A 16,196-nucleotide genomic window follows, 5' to 3' on the forward strand; every position below is an offset into this window, starting at 1 on the left:
TTAAGTCCTTTTTTTGCAACTTTACTAAATTCCTATTATTCTAATAAAACGAAGAGAAAGCAATAAGATTCTGTGAAAAATTTAATTTCGAAAAAAATAGACTTGGGATACTCTGGCGCTGAGGTACAGAATAACGAAGGGAGTGTTGTACTTAGCTAAAAATTCCCAAAATCTAAGACTCTTAAATTAAAATTTCCAAAAATATCAACAGTCTTAACACTTTTAAAATTTTCAAGCAATATTTTACACCATATGGAAATTACTGTGCATTTCTGGAAATTGCATTGGTTTTTTCAGGTCCCAAAGAATGTAGCCAGAGAATGTCATAACAGGGGCGCGTCCTTCGCCAGGACCTTCGCAAACATTCTTTCGTGTGTCACTTTTATCTTACTGCTACACGTTCATTAACCCTTGCTGGTCTCAGACGACCTTTACGAATCGATGTATCGGTCGATTCCGAACTGAATCACATCCGGCCAGAAACCGGATAGGCATGAAAGGAAAAAGACGAGCAAGGTCAGGACATCTAGGGAAAGTAATATCATGACGCAATAAAGTTGACGATCATCCTCTAATAGCCTCAGCGGCTATTACTGTTAGGGTCACACAGAACTTAGGATTAGTCATGTCGTGGTTCAAACATGGTTTGAGTAACTTTTTTTTGTCACGGATGATTGGTTGTACGTTATATATGCTCTTTGGGTATTTTTCATTTGCCACGAACCGACCTTGTTATAACTTAAAATGAAGAAAATGAACAACGTTCTGCAACTTACTGCGCACATTTTTATGCAGAATTTTAAAATAATCTCTTGCATATTTAGTACAGTAAAGTTTTATTGACCGATGAATTAACTTAATTTAATAAATAACTTTATTATCGATACTTAAGAGCGAAATATACTTTTATTGCTGTTTTTTAATTGCAAATTTCTGTTGGGAATGTTATAATACATTTAATGATTCATCAAGTTATGCAAAATGGTATTGTCATATTTGAGCACTTGTTTAACTGTAAATAAGGGAAAAATAGGAGTATTTTTCTGATTGAAACGACGTAAGCATGAGTGGAGACTCTTTTTACTTCTTACAGAATGTCTGATCTATTGGAACCTGACTTCTACTTACGGAATATTCTTGGAGCAAGATTCGGTTACGGGCCAGTCAACTTGTCAAGTCGCCGATTTGTATTCCTACCAAGCGAGCAGGAAGTGCAGCGTGGCAGACTTGATTCTAACGGTAACGACAAAGATATACAATATAGATTCGTGTACGGTATTTTGTTTCGTGACAACGCTACGAACTGGTGGAATAATGTTTCCACATCTCGGGGACATCTTAGTCACCCACACGTGTGCGTAATCTGAAGACAATTATGCAACGCTTAGCAATGTCAGTTATAGCCAGACAAAGCTTTGTTCTTAAGAACTTAATAATTTGGAACATTTTGCAGTAAATTAAATACATATTGAATTAAATTTCCATACATTGTCGCAGATATGTTACACTAAAAGAAGAGAAAAAAATTAGATTTCAGAAGTCTTAGTAGATTTTTTATACAAAAATTCTTTAAAAAATATTGAGTAGTTTTACTGAACTTTACTTAAATTGTACGTGTAGCATAATTTTTAAATATTTTGAATGAAGGAATTAATTTATATAGTAAGCGTACTAATACATGTTCTGCGCGAGCGTTGAAGTCTCCGTTTGTTCTGACAGTAAACTACTGCAGAATTTGATGATGCATTGGACTCTCTTATATGAGTAATTATAATGCGTCTGGCAATTAAAAAGATACTAAAACGAATAGATTTTTGGTTTTATTAATTAGAAGTAATTAATAACAAATTGGATATTGCAAATATATTCGTTATACTTACATAATTATATTAAATCATTATTTATTCTTTTAAATTAGATCTTTCTTTTTTTACTTTGAGAAAAACTAGTTTGTTATATTATAACTTTATTACAGTTTTTATGCATATTATTTTCGCTTTGCAATTTTATAGCGGCACACACCTGTTCGGCAACAACGTGATTAAGAACGATCATGTGACTATTAAATAAATATTTTAATATTTATATGAAATGAAATATACAAGTTACTACTGTCGTTTTGCAATCTTGAATCATTCGGTATTCTAATGAGATCACGTTTATATACTTAGATTATATTCTTCAATATTTAGTGCGAAAATGATGTCTGCAATTAAATATAATAAAAAATATTAGAAATAAAATGTATATAATTAGATTAGTGGGAAATATATGTAGATATAGCAATTTTTTTATTAATAGTTTATTGGATAAAATATATTTTTCTATCGTATTCGTTTTTTTATACCGTAAAAATGCCACATACATAAACTTTAAATAACTCTACTTCGAATGACATATGGATCTCTTTTACACGTGTGTGTGTGTATTTTCAATGAAATTAGGAAAATATAAAACAGAATATTGTGTAGGGTACTTACGTTTGTCTGTCCAATAAAGCTGTGTGAAGAAAATGATTTGAACATTCGAGAACACAATTTCCGAGTCGATTCCGCAAAAATGTGCATGATTGTCGTGTACATTATACACTTTTTGTTTTGTTAAATAGAATACTCAAAATTTTTGAAATGTTAAATTTAATGTTTGTTTATAGAAATTCACTGCATATGCTTTTAAACTATTTCGAGAATGTAACGAACATTGGATGTTACAATTCTCGTGTAATTTTCATATAAAATATTCATATAATGGAGTGTTTATGTAACAAACCTGGATAAAATATGTATAAAATACGTACTTTATGCTATAGTCGTATAATATTGCTAATAATTCGTCTCTGATAAACTAGTGTCTAACATAATTCAACAAATTAATGATATGCTTACACTATGGCATCTTTACAGTATGACACACACACATTTAGCTGTGTGGAATTGGCGTTAGTTTTATTGAATCCTATAATTACAGGCGATAATCATCTCTTGTGTAAAGTACTTCAATTCAACTACAGCTATAAATTTAATCATTGATTTGTTATTTGGACACCATATGTATACCATGTTTTGATGATGGGCCTCGTTAACTAGAACAAAAATATATTCCACAAATTCAAGCACGTAATGATATCGTTGGCAGTTCATTGGAGACGATAATTACTTTGTGGTCGGTCTTCGTGATGGCTCTGAGGCAGTAGGTGGCGGAGGCGGACCCCTACGTGCCAATTCTTCCAAATATCCCATTAATAAACGAGTTCGTTCCGCGGCTGCTGCTTCCAGTACAAGAAATCTTCTATCTTTCCTTAATATTTCTTCAATTTCTGCTAAGTGCGCACTATTTTCTTGTACTTTTTTATAGGTTTTATCAGTGATAAGTTTTGTTTCCTGAAAATAACATTCATTCCAAGATTAAATCTATTACCCTTAATATATACAACAAAAAGGAAAATCAATTTTTTTAACGTACCTGTAGGAGTTCCCTAAAATCAGCTTTGGCCGCAACAAGTTTATCCTTGATATATTCTTTAAATTCTTTTTCACATTTCTGCAAAGAAAGAGAATAAATATACGGAAAAATAATTTTATTATTTTTATTAATATTTTTCTTCTTTATCTCAGAATATTATACGTACCCGATCGCTAGAAGAAAATTTAAGATATCTAGGATCATCCTTCAATAATTTTTTTATGTCCCTCCACGATGCAGTCAATTCAGTAGAAGCTCCTACTTCGTCTAAGAGTTCTCGGAATTTGTCACGCTTTTTACGACTAAGCTGTTCTATGTGTTCGTTAAATAGCCTTTCCTTTTCTTCTCGATCTAAGCTTTCTGCCAGTTCCCATCTATGGTCCTTTCTTAACTGACGTTTTGCTTCCCGCCATGCTAGATCGCCGTTTCTTACCTACGCCCGTACGTTATGCCAATTAAATTTTAATCATGCGCGATGAATTGCGGTAGTGAGATACATACCAAATCTGCAAGAAGAGCACTAAAGTGTTGCACTGCCTCCGTGTGACGATGATGCTGTCTTTCCTTATCCCTATCACGAAGATGAGTGGCAAGAGTTCGTTGGACTTCTCGTTCTCTTTCACGAAGACTCACTTCTGCTCTTCTTTCACGCTCTCGTTTCTGTTTCTCACGATCTTCTTCTGAATCAGACTGATCTTCCGCATCCTCCTTCTTGATAAACGAGAGTTACGTGAATTGAATGGTTCACCATGAAGTTCATCTTAATTAATTAAAGATATTAACACTTACGTCATTTTCTTTTTTTGTTGGTTTATCGTCATTGTCCTCGATTTCTCCGCTCTCTTTCTCTACCGTCGACTCTTTCTTCTCTTTACCATTTTCTTCCGCAGGTGCCTCGCTCTTTCGCTGCTTCTTCTCCTTCGAACTATCCTTTTCAACTCGGTCCTTCGACGACTTTTCCTTGTACTTATCAACATCCTTCCTATCCCTATCCTTCCTCTCAGACTTGTGATGATCTTTGTCCCTGTGCCGGTGGTCTTTGTCTTTTTCCTTCTCCTTTTTCCTCTCCTCCTTTAGCATACGAATGTAATCTCTAAACCAATCTTCCCGTGTGCTTGCAGACTCTACCACTCTGTACCTCCAATCTGATTCCAATTTTTTCTTACAATCGCTCCAATGCGAATGTCTGTCGATGTCTTTGTGTTCACGTAGCATCGCTATGAATTCCTTTTTCACCTGAAACGCATTTAACATAAGAGTTTTCATTGTTGAAAGACGATTAGTTTTTGCTTACACTCTATTTATACAATTCTGTCTTAAAATAGAATCTTATTTTTCTTTTTTTTTTGGCTTGTCTCAGTTTTAATCATGCACGCTTAATATTCTCAACCAATGATTACACGTTCAGCCACATTACAATCACTTTGACAATGATACATATATGTATAAAAATATATAAAATTAATGACTTGTAATGTGGATCAAACTATTTCAACTTGCAAACCTTTTTATTGGTTTTCAAACTACATTTCGTTAGGGGTAGAAGAAATAGTCATTCGTATCATTCGTTCGTGTCAAGAGGTATCACAACATTAAGGGCTCTACTTGTTGGAATTTTTAATGAAATAAGCTGGTCAGTTTTGCTGAAAAAAATTATACTCATTATAGCTGCAAAAATGATTATTTTTAACCGAATCATCATTAAACATTTTGCATATTGTAAGCTGTAATAATTTTGATATAATAGGCATGTTATGTAAAGAAACTGATGTATGTAAAAAAGATATATAAAATATTGCTGTTTAATGATGAAGCGGAGTATAAAATGAATAAATTTTTATCTGCTGCCCTTGCTGAAAAGAAAACAATTGTTAGTACATCATTGCGAGATTTTGACAATATCAAAACCTTTCAGCCGTTCAAATTACGAAACGAGGTTTTACTTTTCCTAACTATTTTTTGCATAGTACCTTTCCAATGTATCACAACTCTACGTTTTCACCATTTCTATAAAGTATACTATCATGATAATGTATAATATGAATATAATACAACAAAACTCTTAAGAAATAAAACAGAAGAATCTTAAAATTAACTTTAATTGAATCTTTGAAATTTTCTATTAGTAAAATTTCGAACAGCTTTAATGAACTAGTAGATTAGATTACATTATAAACTACATGTTGTAGTTACTTCTTTAATATCTTAATATTTCATATGCTTCTGGTTCCTTTATTTTGTTACCAAAATAGCAACTAATAATAGTATTTAATTTTTTCTATAGCTTCCCATTACGTAATTTGTGAACGACCTATAATTTCAATATAATAGTAACAATTTGTTACTGTGTAACACACGTCCATTTCGTAATGAAACGATAATTCGAGTTGCTGGCACATTTTGGTATTAAATTTGCCATTATAATTATTAATGGGGCCCTAATCCTGCACTTTTCAGATGTTAAGACACTTGTGCCACGTATTGATTTTTATATCAGCACAATCATTGCAAAATCCACTTCTACTATTTTTTTAGACGAAAGCAGCCAAGGTTCTCTGAAGGATACAAACCAAATTTCATGTAGAGATTTGATGAAGAGATTTCATGTAAGCACACTCATTCTATGATCTCAATATACTCATCTTGTTGCTTCAAATATATTTTCCTTTTGCTAAAAAATTCTCTAGAATTTAATTTGTTGTTATATCTCATGGTAAGAAAGAATATTAATTTTCTTATGATGTGTACATGTATATATATGTAAAAAAATAATAAAAAGAAATATTTATGGACCAATTAAGATGCATTTTTATCAATTTTGTATATAGATAGCAATTTCAAATTTATATTAAAATTTTAATATGTCATGTATTGACATAAGAACAAATGCCAAAGATCATTGATCATCCTTTATAGTGAAAAAGTTAGCATTTTATTAAAACTTCTCTTTTTACTAAATGTATTCGAATAAATAAAATTAATTTGGATAAAACAATAAATAGTCGTTAGATCAGTAAAATATAAGTTATAAATATAAACTTAAGTTGTTCTTATGTTGATACATTGATGATAAAAAAATTGGTAGCTTGCTTTGTTCTTTTAAAGAAAATAACGGTTCTTTATCTCCAGGGAACGGAATAAGATCTGTAAAACTGTTTGGAATTGATACTACCACTGAGGGGTTGTTCACCCCAGCTCTTTTACTGATTATAGATTGTATTCAATTCCTTTAAAATTGGTTTTGATCTTGGGGAAAAGTTAATCTTTTGAAGTAACGAGGATTACGAGTAATATACAAATACCGAGTTCGTTCATTCTCATGACTCTGCTTTGGAGTAAAGAATGCGGCGCGCGAGGGTGTGCCAACTGTGCCACGCAGTGTAGGTGGGGATGGTAGATGACATCATCCATGCCACCAACCAGCTTCAGAACCAAGCCACTCCACATACGGAACCTGTCCTGCCTGCCTCCTGACTGAAGTGGAGAGTTCAGAACACATAAGTATATAAGGAACCGTCACATACTAAGATTTTATTCTCTACATCTCCCATCTTACAGCTACAAAACTTTTGTCTATCGAGAAAATCTACTGGAGTAGAGAATTATTAGAGAAACTTCTCCTGGTATGTGTTCTTCAGCCATTAATTTAGGAATTCATATAAGATAATCTTTACAAGTGGAACAAAATAGTTAACATACCTATAGAACCTGAAAGAATTTTTAATTATCGCTGAAAGTATAAATTCATTAAACATTATCCTATTGTATTTAAGAGTAGAACATTTTTTTGCTTACTTATTATTTACTTCTTATATCATCGCACATTGTAAAGTATCACTCAACGATAGCATATATGATTACTTTTTTTCAACCGGAAGAACGAAATTATAAATTTTTCTTTACATAGAAATGGTCACTGAATGGCTATTCAGCTACTATGTAACTTACGCGATTGTGGTATATGCTACGTCTATTGCATTTGATATATGTTCTTAGTAATGTACTACGTGATTTTTTTCGAACAAAATAAAGGATGCGTGTATGAGAACCTTAATGAGGTCTGGTATGGAAGAAGGAAAGGTTGATGGAAGTATTTGAAATGAACTTCTGTTTTATGATTTTTAATATATATGGAGAATTGAGGTACCAAGTAATAGATAGTATGTTTTCTATAATAAAATAAAATGATACTAAAAATAATATAAAATTTAAATATGTGTAGAAGTATGAGCTAGGTATTTTAATCGTAATTTTCTGTAAAATAATTCTATTATGCAAAAATGATTAAAGATGTTACAATGAGCGGTACCTTAATTCTCAAGTTCTAAAAATTTGGTATCATCTTTATCGCGAAAATAAAATAATGTATCTTTAAAGTACTTTTTCTTACTTATGGTATCGAACGTTTAACTCTTACAATGTAGCACGAATTCCTGAAAAGTAATGGTTGCATTGCAACAAAATCAACAGTGTCAATAAAATAAAAATACCTGTTCTCGTTTTGCTGTTTTTTCCTCTTTTTCCTTTTTTCGCACTTCCAGTAGATATTCGTTGAAAAGGCTCTCCCGTTCACGCATCTTTTCTACATTCTTAAACCGTTCATCACGCCCATGTTTTTGAGCAAAATCACTAAATGATGATCTGCGTAAAAAACATGAATTTAATTAATGCTAATTGTATAAAACATTAAGAAAACACTTTATTAAATTTTTACTCACTTTCCATGAAGACCAGCTTCCTCTAACAGTTTCTGGAATTGTTCTTTTCGTTCTTTCATTTTATTCCTCTTTTCCCGCCTCTCCTCTTCGGCCCTCTCCTTCACGTATTTCTCGAAGACCTGTTTCCTTTCTTTCGACGTCAAAAGTAGGTAGCGAGGATCAAACACTATTTTATGAAGCTCCTTCTCCCAAGTACTAAACGCGGATACCTATCAATATTACAAAAATTAATAATAGGATTAAAATATTGATTTAATTGTATTGAAAATTCAATAAATTTTACATCTTTCTCTGCAAGCATGTCCCTAAAAGATTTAATTCGTGTCTCCAGTGGAACAATTGCCCTTTCCCTAGCTGCCCGCACTTCCGCCTCTATCGCAGCTTCTTTACCGATGTCAATCGTCTTTTTATTCTCCTTTTCTTCTTCTTCTTTGGGCGTTGAACCTAAATAAAAAAGATGTAACTATTTCTATTCTTCAACACGTAAAATATAAAAAATATTATAGTATTTACTCTTCGTATCCTCCTGTTTCATCTTCTTCGCAGGCGTTGGTTGATCATCATCACTGCTTTCGCTTGTGTCTGATTGACGTGGTGTTTTAGTAGTTACTACTGCATCTGGTGGTGTAGACACCATTTTGTCAACATCCTGGCGGCCAATGAGATCGTCTGGTCTCTCCCAGACCGAGATGCGCGAAGAAGGGTTATAGAAAAATACACGTCCATCGCCAGTCCAAACAACACACCTAATAATACAAAGTTTAAGTTTATGTCTCGGACACGCAATACGAATTTACTGAATAAATTTTCGATGATATACCAAGGGGTTCCAGGTACTGGTGTACTTGAGACTGGTCTAGATTTATCTTGAGGCTTAGCAGCTTCTTTAGGAGCTGTTTCCTCCTTTTTCGATTTATTAGCATCCGTTTCCTTTACACTATCTTTGGTTTCGAGATTACTTTCCTGCTGTTTTTCTGGTTTTACAGGTTCTGTGACGACGGCATTGTTAGTGACGGCAGCAGGAATTACAGCAGTATTTGCAGTGTTGGCAGCTGCTTCTTCCGCCTTTTGTCGCAACGCTAATTTTGCACCTATGGGTTGAATTAGATTATGAGTGTTATTATGTCAAATACTTTATTAATTCTATCACAGGAAGAAAGAAACATACTTTCAAGATCTTTCAAAGCTTGTGGTTTTTCCCAAACAGATTCCCCAGCTTTGCTGTTGTAATAATACAACCTGCCGTCTGGCGCACGATGTTCTGTCCACACCATAGCGGATGCTACTAGTTCTTGATCGAGTTGTGCTAATATAGCAGGGTCTTCAGCTGGAGCCTGAGGTGCCATCACTCCATGTGGCATTTGTGGCATACCTAACATATTGCACGTATATTCGCATAACTAAATTTAATTAACAATTAAAACTAGGTCATTTTATATATTGTTCATTTCATATTACCCCAATTTGCCTGTGGTGGTCCGTAACCTCCAAATGGCTGGAACCCTGGTGGTGGCATACCAAAAGGCGCTGCTCCAAATTGTGTTGCAATCGGCCCACCAAACTGATTTGGCATCCTATGTTGCATAGGTATCATATTAGGAGGTGGTTGCATCATATTTGTATTTACCGTCGGTGTATTCATAGTTGGAGTGCTAGTAACAGATGCAGGTGTTGTACCTATATATTAATAATAATATTAGTCTTTGTTGAGCATACTTGAAGCAGGTAATTTCAATTTTTTAAGTCACGTTTAATACCATTTGGTTGAGCTGTATCGGATGGTTGCACGTTAATGTCTGGTGTTTCACCAAGTGTAGGAGGTGGACCTGTACCAGGAGGAGCAGTACTAAGTTGATTAATAGCATCTGCATTACTTGGGGCAGGTTGTTCAGTCGGTTGAGAAACTCTATTTTCACTAATTTGGCTTGGGGTAGTAGCTGTAGATGTGGGGGTATTAGAGGGGGCTGTTTGTTTAGATGCTCCATGTACTAATTGCTCTAGCTGAAAAACAGAAATAAAAATTTTTAAATACATTTTAGCATAAGAAACATCTGCAGTCTAATTATTATAATAGTGAATTTCGTTTCTCATACCTGGTCTTGCACCATGACCTTCACATTTGGTCCCTCTGGTTTTGTCCAGGTAGTTTCCCTTGTACGAATATTGTAGTAATACGACTTGCCATCTGGTGTCTTTGTTTCTACCCATACCTCTCCATTGAGATCTAATCCTGGAATGTTTGCTTGCTGTTGCGCCTGTTGCTGTGGGGGCTGCTGCTGACCTGGAATCTATAACCAAATGCCTCGTTTTGAAACGTAATACTCATAAGTTTGCCTAGCTTTCTGTAAATCGAAATTTACGTTATTCATATTTGGTGGTCCCATTCCAGGAGGTGGTCCGTATGGTCCTGGACCTGTCCCAATCGGACCATTCATCATGTGTGGCGGTGGCTAATTACATATAAAGTTAGATTATACTTAATCAATATAATAATATACTCATCATGAACTCGAAACTGGAACCCATCTAAAGTTGAATAATAATTACCATTCCTGGAGGTCCCATGAGATTTGGCGGTCCCATCAGGTTTGGTGGTCCCATAGGTCCCCAGCTAGGATCAAATGGTGGCGGTCCCCGAAAGCGTGGCCCGGCTGGTCCTGGTGGACAATTAGGCCTGGGAGGTCCCTCGAATGGAAATCCGTTATTCGCTCCACGAAACATCGGTCCTCTAGGTCCAAATCCTCTTCCTCTAAATCTGGGAGGTCCACCTCTCATAGGAAAATCATACCCACCTCTGCCACGACCCCTCAAATTATTGTTCCATCTCTTAACCACAAATTTTACATACCATACATTTCAATTACTTGCCCAAATATTCACGTACTATCTTTTTGATCATAAGTCAAATGAAAAAATGATTCAAATGAAAAACATGTGCACAAATACAACAATATGCAGCATTGGTATATCAATTGTTACTTTTGACAAACATCAAACATTTTCCAAGGTATAATTACCTTTCTGTATATTACTCCGAAATGCGTAAAACAATTCCCACAAACAAACGTAAAAACCTTATCTTACAGAAATTCGTTCAATGCAATCAATGAAACAACAAATAGAACAATTATAGGCAAAGCATTTCACCGTATAGGAGCGTGAGTGTAAACAGTAGTCGCGTTTCCATAGAGTATTTACTATTTACTGAGATGTAAGTGCGTGGTTATATGAAGTTTGGTCGTTTTCGTCATGCATATTAAGAGGGTCAGGACAGAAGTATCAGTGAGGGGAGAACCTAACCTTACTTTTCGGCCCTTCTATTCTCGACGACGCGCAATACGATCTATGTATGGGGTGTTAAGAGAAACTGTAACGCACCTAAATCCTCCTCGTCCCCTGGGTACGAAATGCCTATAATCCTCTCCATCGAAACTGTAATCTTCAGTTTCTTCCATGCCCTCCTCATTGTGCTCCTGTTCATTATTAGTTACGGCCTCGACGGCCGCTGGTGCTTGCTCGGCACTCGCTTCCATTTTACGTTAATACAGAAATTAAATGTTCCTTTTCTACACACCCATTTATTTCTTTCTTCAGGCTTGCACGAAAACGCCGCAAACAAATCACTATTTTATTCAATGTAAGCCGTAAACATATTATTACCAATGGGAGAAACGAAACCTCCTAGATTATCTGGCAGTGGGGCAAACATAACAGCAAGTAGCGACAGTGGCCGCGTTGGCGCGACGATAGTCAGTGTTCTTGGAAAATTGCCGCGCGAGCTTTCTTTGGCGAATATGAAAATTTTTATCGTTATCTGTATCGTAAGTTGTTTTTCTTAATTCATGTTGAGAATATTTTCTGTTAACTATGTAACGTGAAGTTTTTTGTAGAGTTTGTATGCGCAGAATTTTTATTTCGCGCTTTTTCTTATCGTTTGAGTGGAACGAAACATTGAATTTTTGGATATAGTTGCGGCACTAATGTGAATTGAGTCATCTTTGGGAATAAACTATGTGCGCCGCCTGAACGGAGTTAGTGATACTAAATTTTTCGGATGTGCATCATCGAGGTATAAAATAGATCATAGATCTTTCGTTTCGTAGCATTTTGTGTTACACGGTCTGCTATTCTCTTATAAAATATAATTTGTTTTTTTACGCCTGCTTGTGATCAGTGATCAAGAATGAACAATTAATGGATAAGGATGATTAATAGTCAGTGGTGAAGGATAATCAATGATCAAGAGCTAATTCAAGGGATAAGATTGTTCGACAACTGGAACAGACAGAAAATCAGGTAAAATATTATATTATAGAATACTATTTTAAGTAATTTTTATGCTTTTCTCTGCTGAGAAACATTTTTCAAGTGAATGTGTTTTATTCAAACTACCGATCACGGTTTTTCTTGTCGTATTAAAATTTCATATCCGTGATCATTTATCTGTGGCATTTATCGTGAAACGCGCGTTAACTTTTTAAACACAGCGCTCAATAGGAAGTAAGGTCTCTTTTAATAATAAATTTGTGGATTGTTCGAGTTTATTGTTCAATCTTTCGCGTTTGAATGGGCTTTTCATTTTTTTTCCATACAAAATTCTAGACAAACGTCAACTGTGCTTGTTCAAGCAGACCAAAGTACATTTTTTAAAATGAGCTCGCAATTTTCGCATAAATAATAGAACACTGTAATTGAAGTCGTCAGAGAGGATTGTTGTTTGTGATTGAAGTCGACTATTCTGATTGTTCAGATAGCCCAGTGTTAACTTATATATTTCTGATAATGATAAAAGAAATAAACCGATACTTCGACAGAAAATACAGATAGCTGATTATTCTACGAAAGAAATTCATTGCTACATTTATCGCTTAATTATTTACATCAGTTCTCTCACGTAGTTGGTTTACTGATGCACCTGTCCACGTATTAACTCTGCCTCTAATTACACAGTAGCACAGTGCACCTAAGACTGTTTGTATAATACGGCCGATATCTATAGTGACATGTCACTTAGCCGTCAAAGGGCCGCGATAATTGTTTCGATAATGCTTCTGGAATTAGATTTGTCTGTCGTCTTTGTGAACGTCATCCACCCAAAGGGCTCCTATTTACTTATAAGATGCGAATATTATCTCATAATTTGTGATACTGTAATTGGTCATTCAGTACGGTGAAAGAGTTAAAACTCGTATTTTATTCATATATTATCTTTTTATCTAATCATTGCTGAATCGTGCAATTATATTTACAAGTGTTGATATATACTTTCATTTAATTTCAGCAATGTATCATAATTAAATCGCAGATAATAGAATCCTTCGTGTTCGTTTTCATCGTCAGAATTAAATTGACATCAATTAGTTATATCTTTGTTCTCTGCTTTTTAATGTCATGCAAATTGACATTACTTTATCGACGGATTAGTAACGCGTTTCATTAAGCGTTTCGTCGGTCGTTAGTGGTAATAGCTCTCCCTGAACATTGTTAATCGATGATCAGCAACACCAATGGGAGACCGATGCGATGCTCGTATTAATTGATACGTGTGAATTAATCCTTCGGGGACACGAACTGGAACACGTTCCACGTATTCGAAAGGAATGAAACGAGAATCGTGTCTGCAGGGTTGTTCATTTCCGAGTAATAAGTTATTGGAATAATTACTTCTTCTTCTAAAAGTATCAATTAAGTTTTTCAATTTCTAAAGAATTTAAATTCAGAAAATGAGAGGGATACTGGATAAAAATGGAGATAAATTTAGTACTGGAAAATATAATACAATAGATATAAACTTCTTCGAAAGTAGTTTGTTTCAGCATGATTCCAGGAAAAATATCATTATCATTTTTTAATTCCCTGCTACAGAATGTATACTCTACTTGGTTTTGGTAAGTCTGTAGAAAAATTGGAATAAATTTAATAATGCAAAGTGTTAGTCACAAACTATGAGGCTCTACTATTTTAAGATAACAGTGTTTGGTAATATTTTTCTAATATTCTGTGCCTAAATTTTTACCATAAACGAGAAGTCCTAAATAAAGTGTGCGAATTCATCTGAAATAATTATATTCTCGACATACTTCTCCATCAACTGTTAAATTTACGACCCAATAACGATAAAGTGATAAATTATTAATTGCTATCATTAAAATTACCTCACTTCGCCAGATAATGTATTGTAAGGCTTAGCAACTAACCGATTATCGAGAGTAACGTCGATCGATGAGAGTAAATTAATATTCTGCCGATCGCGCGATGTAATTCCGACACGGTATTTGCAATTAGTATCATCTAATTTCGTGGTCAACCGCGACCAGGTCGCATTGCGTGCACGGAGTCGTCGCGCTTGGAAAACTTCCCCTCTGACCTGCAAGATTATTGTTGGATCTCTACTAACGCTTTGCGTGCCTGCGACTCTCCGTGACCGTGTTAAGTCTTGTTCGATGTATATTAAATTTCCACCATTGACTCGAGCGTAACTAGGATCTCAGTGGTTCACATTCGTCGACGCATAATTCAATTTCCTTCCCTTTGATGCTGTGCATCGGTCTAGTTATTCGTTCTGCTTTCATATTGTAATCTATTTTCTTCTTGAAAAAGTTAAGCTTACGTATACATAGAATATTTTACAACAGGTGGGAGGAGATTTTAGTGAAGATTCTATGTGAGAAAGTGTGATCAAAGGCAAAAGCAGTGAAGTTTTAATTTTTGGTTATAAAGGTTGTTTTAAACTTTAAAGTTTTAATATCGTTTCTTAAGTTATGCATGTTAAAGTTAATCCAAACGAATTTGTTTGAAATTGTTTATTTAATCCCAGTGAGATTAAGAAGTATATATTTTATTAATGAAATTCATCGTTGGATGCGATACTTTAGATATTCATTTTTCGTATAATATTCTTCATTCAATTAATCTTGCGATTCTTATCACATGAAGAACTTGTTTCATTGGCTCCCCTCTTTTGGTTAGGAAGGCATATATACCCCTGAAGGTCAACGAATCTCTCACTTGCCCTGTAGCCTCTGCAGGGTGTGGATCGTCCTAGGGATCCTTGGACAACCACTCTACCTCATGAGCTACCTCTTGGGCTTGTCTAGGATAATCTAGAATATCCAGGACATATCCAGGACAATCTGAACTATTCTGGAACCCTCTAGACTTGGACTTGGACTCCTGGACACCTGGTTTTCTGGACTTGTGGATTCTTAGACTCCTAGACTCTTGGACTCCTAGATCAGTCTGGAATCCTTTAAATTTCTAAATCATCTTGGAATCTCTTTGACTGTTTCTACCCAATCCTGGACCATCTTGGAACTCCTGAACTTGTTCAGGATATTCCAAGATTCTAGTCCAGTTCTTTCAATTAATCCTTGAACTAGCCTTAGAACTAGCTCTTGATTGAAAATCCCATTTGATACATTTTAATTCAATCGTCCCTCAAGGATCGATTTCACATCCTCATCTCAATCTCTGAACAAAGTCAGTACTTTCATCGTTAACACATGTTCACTGCGCTCCCTTTTAAATAACCTCTCTGTCTAAAGATTTCCAAGAAGTTCAGTGTTTCTGAAAAGCTTTATCGTTGATGGATGATTCAACGTTTTCCTCTGCTAGCGAGTTACAAAGAACTCCGTTTCTCGTATCCCCTATTTCAACGCCCTATGCCGTGAAACGCTATCAAGTTCGTTGCTGCGTGACTCTTTGTTCCTCTGCGTTCCGCGAATTTATTTTCGCGATCTTGGATCGGTCTTACAATTAGACTCGAGAGCCCGAAGGGTGTAGCGTGGCGAGCGATCGTTGCTGCGGGGCGATGTCTCCTGCGACGATGCTTTTAACGGATCGAAAGAAAAATATTTTCCGCGGACGGTAAGGGAAAACGAGCAAGAAGGCGACAAAGAGTCGAGGGAGATGGCGGCAAGGAGCGAAGGAGTTGACGTTTCGGTACTGAAATAGCCTTAAACTGCCACAAGTCAAAAATACTCGGTCGGTGACGTTTAATGCTCCCCCTGGAGCATA

At 35.2% G+C, this 16,196-nt stretch overlaps 1 protein-coding gene across 1 annotated transcript; it reads right to left on the reverse strand.

Moving 5' to 3' along the window:
* Positions 1 to 2,924: 2,924 nt before the first annotated feature.
* Positions 2,925 to 11,773, reverse strand: LOC143186380 (transcription elongation regulator 1). The gene is made up of 18 exons (XM_076390046.1): positions 11,559 to 11,773; positions 10,728 to 10,974; positions 10,541 to 10,630; positions 10,274 to 10,468; positions 9,938 to 10,181; positions 9,639 to 9,857; positions 9,349 to 9,552; positions 9,001 to 9,271; positions 8,694 to 8,926; positions 8,464 to 8,624; positions 8,181 to 8,389; positions 7,953 to 8,103; positions 4,252 to 4,698; positions 3,964 to 4,173; positions 3,629 to 3,895; positions 3,463 to 3,540; positions 3,157 to 3,380; positions 2,925 to 3,082 (listed from the first exon to the last, which is right to left on the reverse strand). Exons 1-18 carry the CDS (start codon positions 11,711 to 11,713, stop codon positions 3,079 to 3,081), a joined length of 3,609 nt encoding a protein of 1,202 aa, XP_076246161.1. The 5' UTR covers positions 11,714 to 11,773; the 3' UTR covers positions 2,925 to 3,078.
* Between the last annotated feature and the right edge of the window lie 4,423 nt (positions 11,774 to 16,196).

Source organism: Calliopsis andreniformis, chromosome 2 (genome assembly GCF_051401765.1).
Source record: "Calliopsis andreniformis isolate RMS-2024a chromosome 2, iyCalAndr_principal, whole genome shotgun sequence".
Classification (NCBI taxonomy): domain Eukaryota; kingdom Metazoa; phylum Arthropoda; class Insecta; order Hymenoptera; family Andrenidae; genus Calliopsis; species Calliopsis andreniformis.

Coding starts and splice junctions, on each gene's coding strand:
- LOC143186380 (XM_076390046.1), bottom strand. CDS start 11,713: ATGGAAGCGAGTGCCGAGCAAGCACCAGCGGCCGTCGAGGCCGTAACT. Junction 8,927..9,000: donor CCAGTACCTGGAACCCCTTG/GTATATCATCGA, acceptor TTGTATTATTAG/GTGTGTTGTTTGGACTGGCG. Junction 8,390..8,463: donor ACATGCTTGCAGAGAAAGAT/GTAAAATTTATT, acceptor TAATATTGATAG/GTATCCGCGTTTAGTACTTG.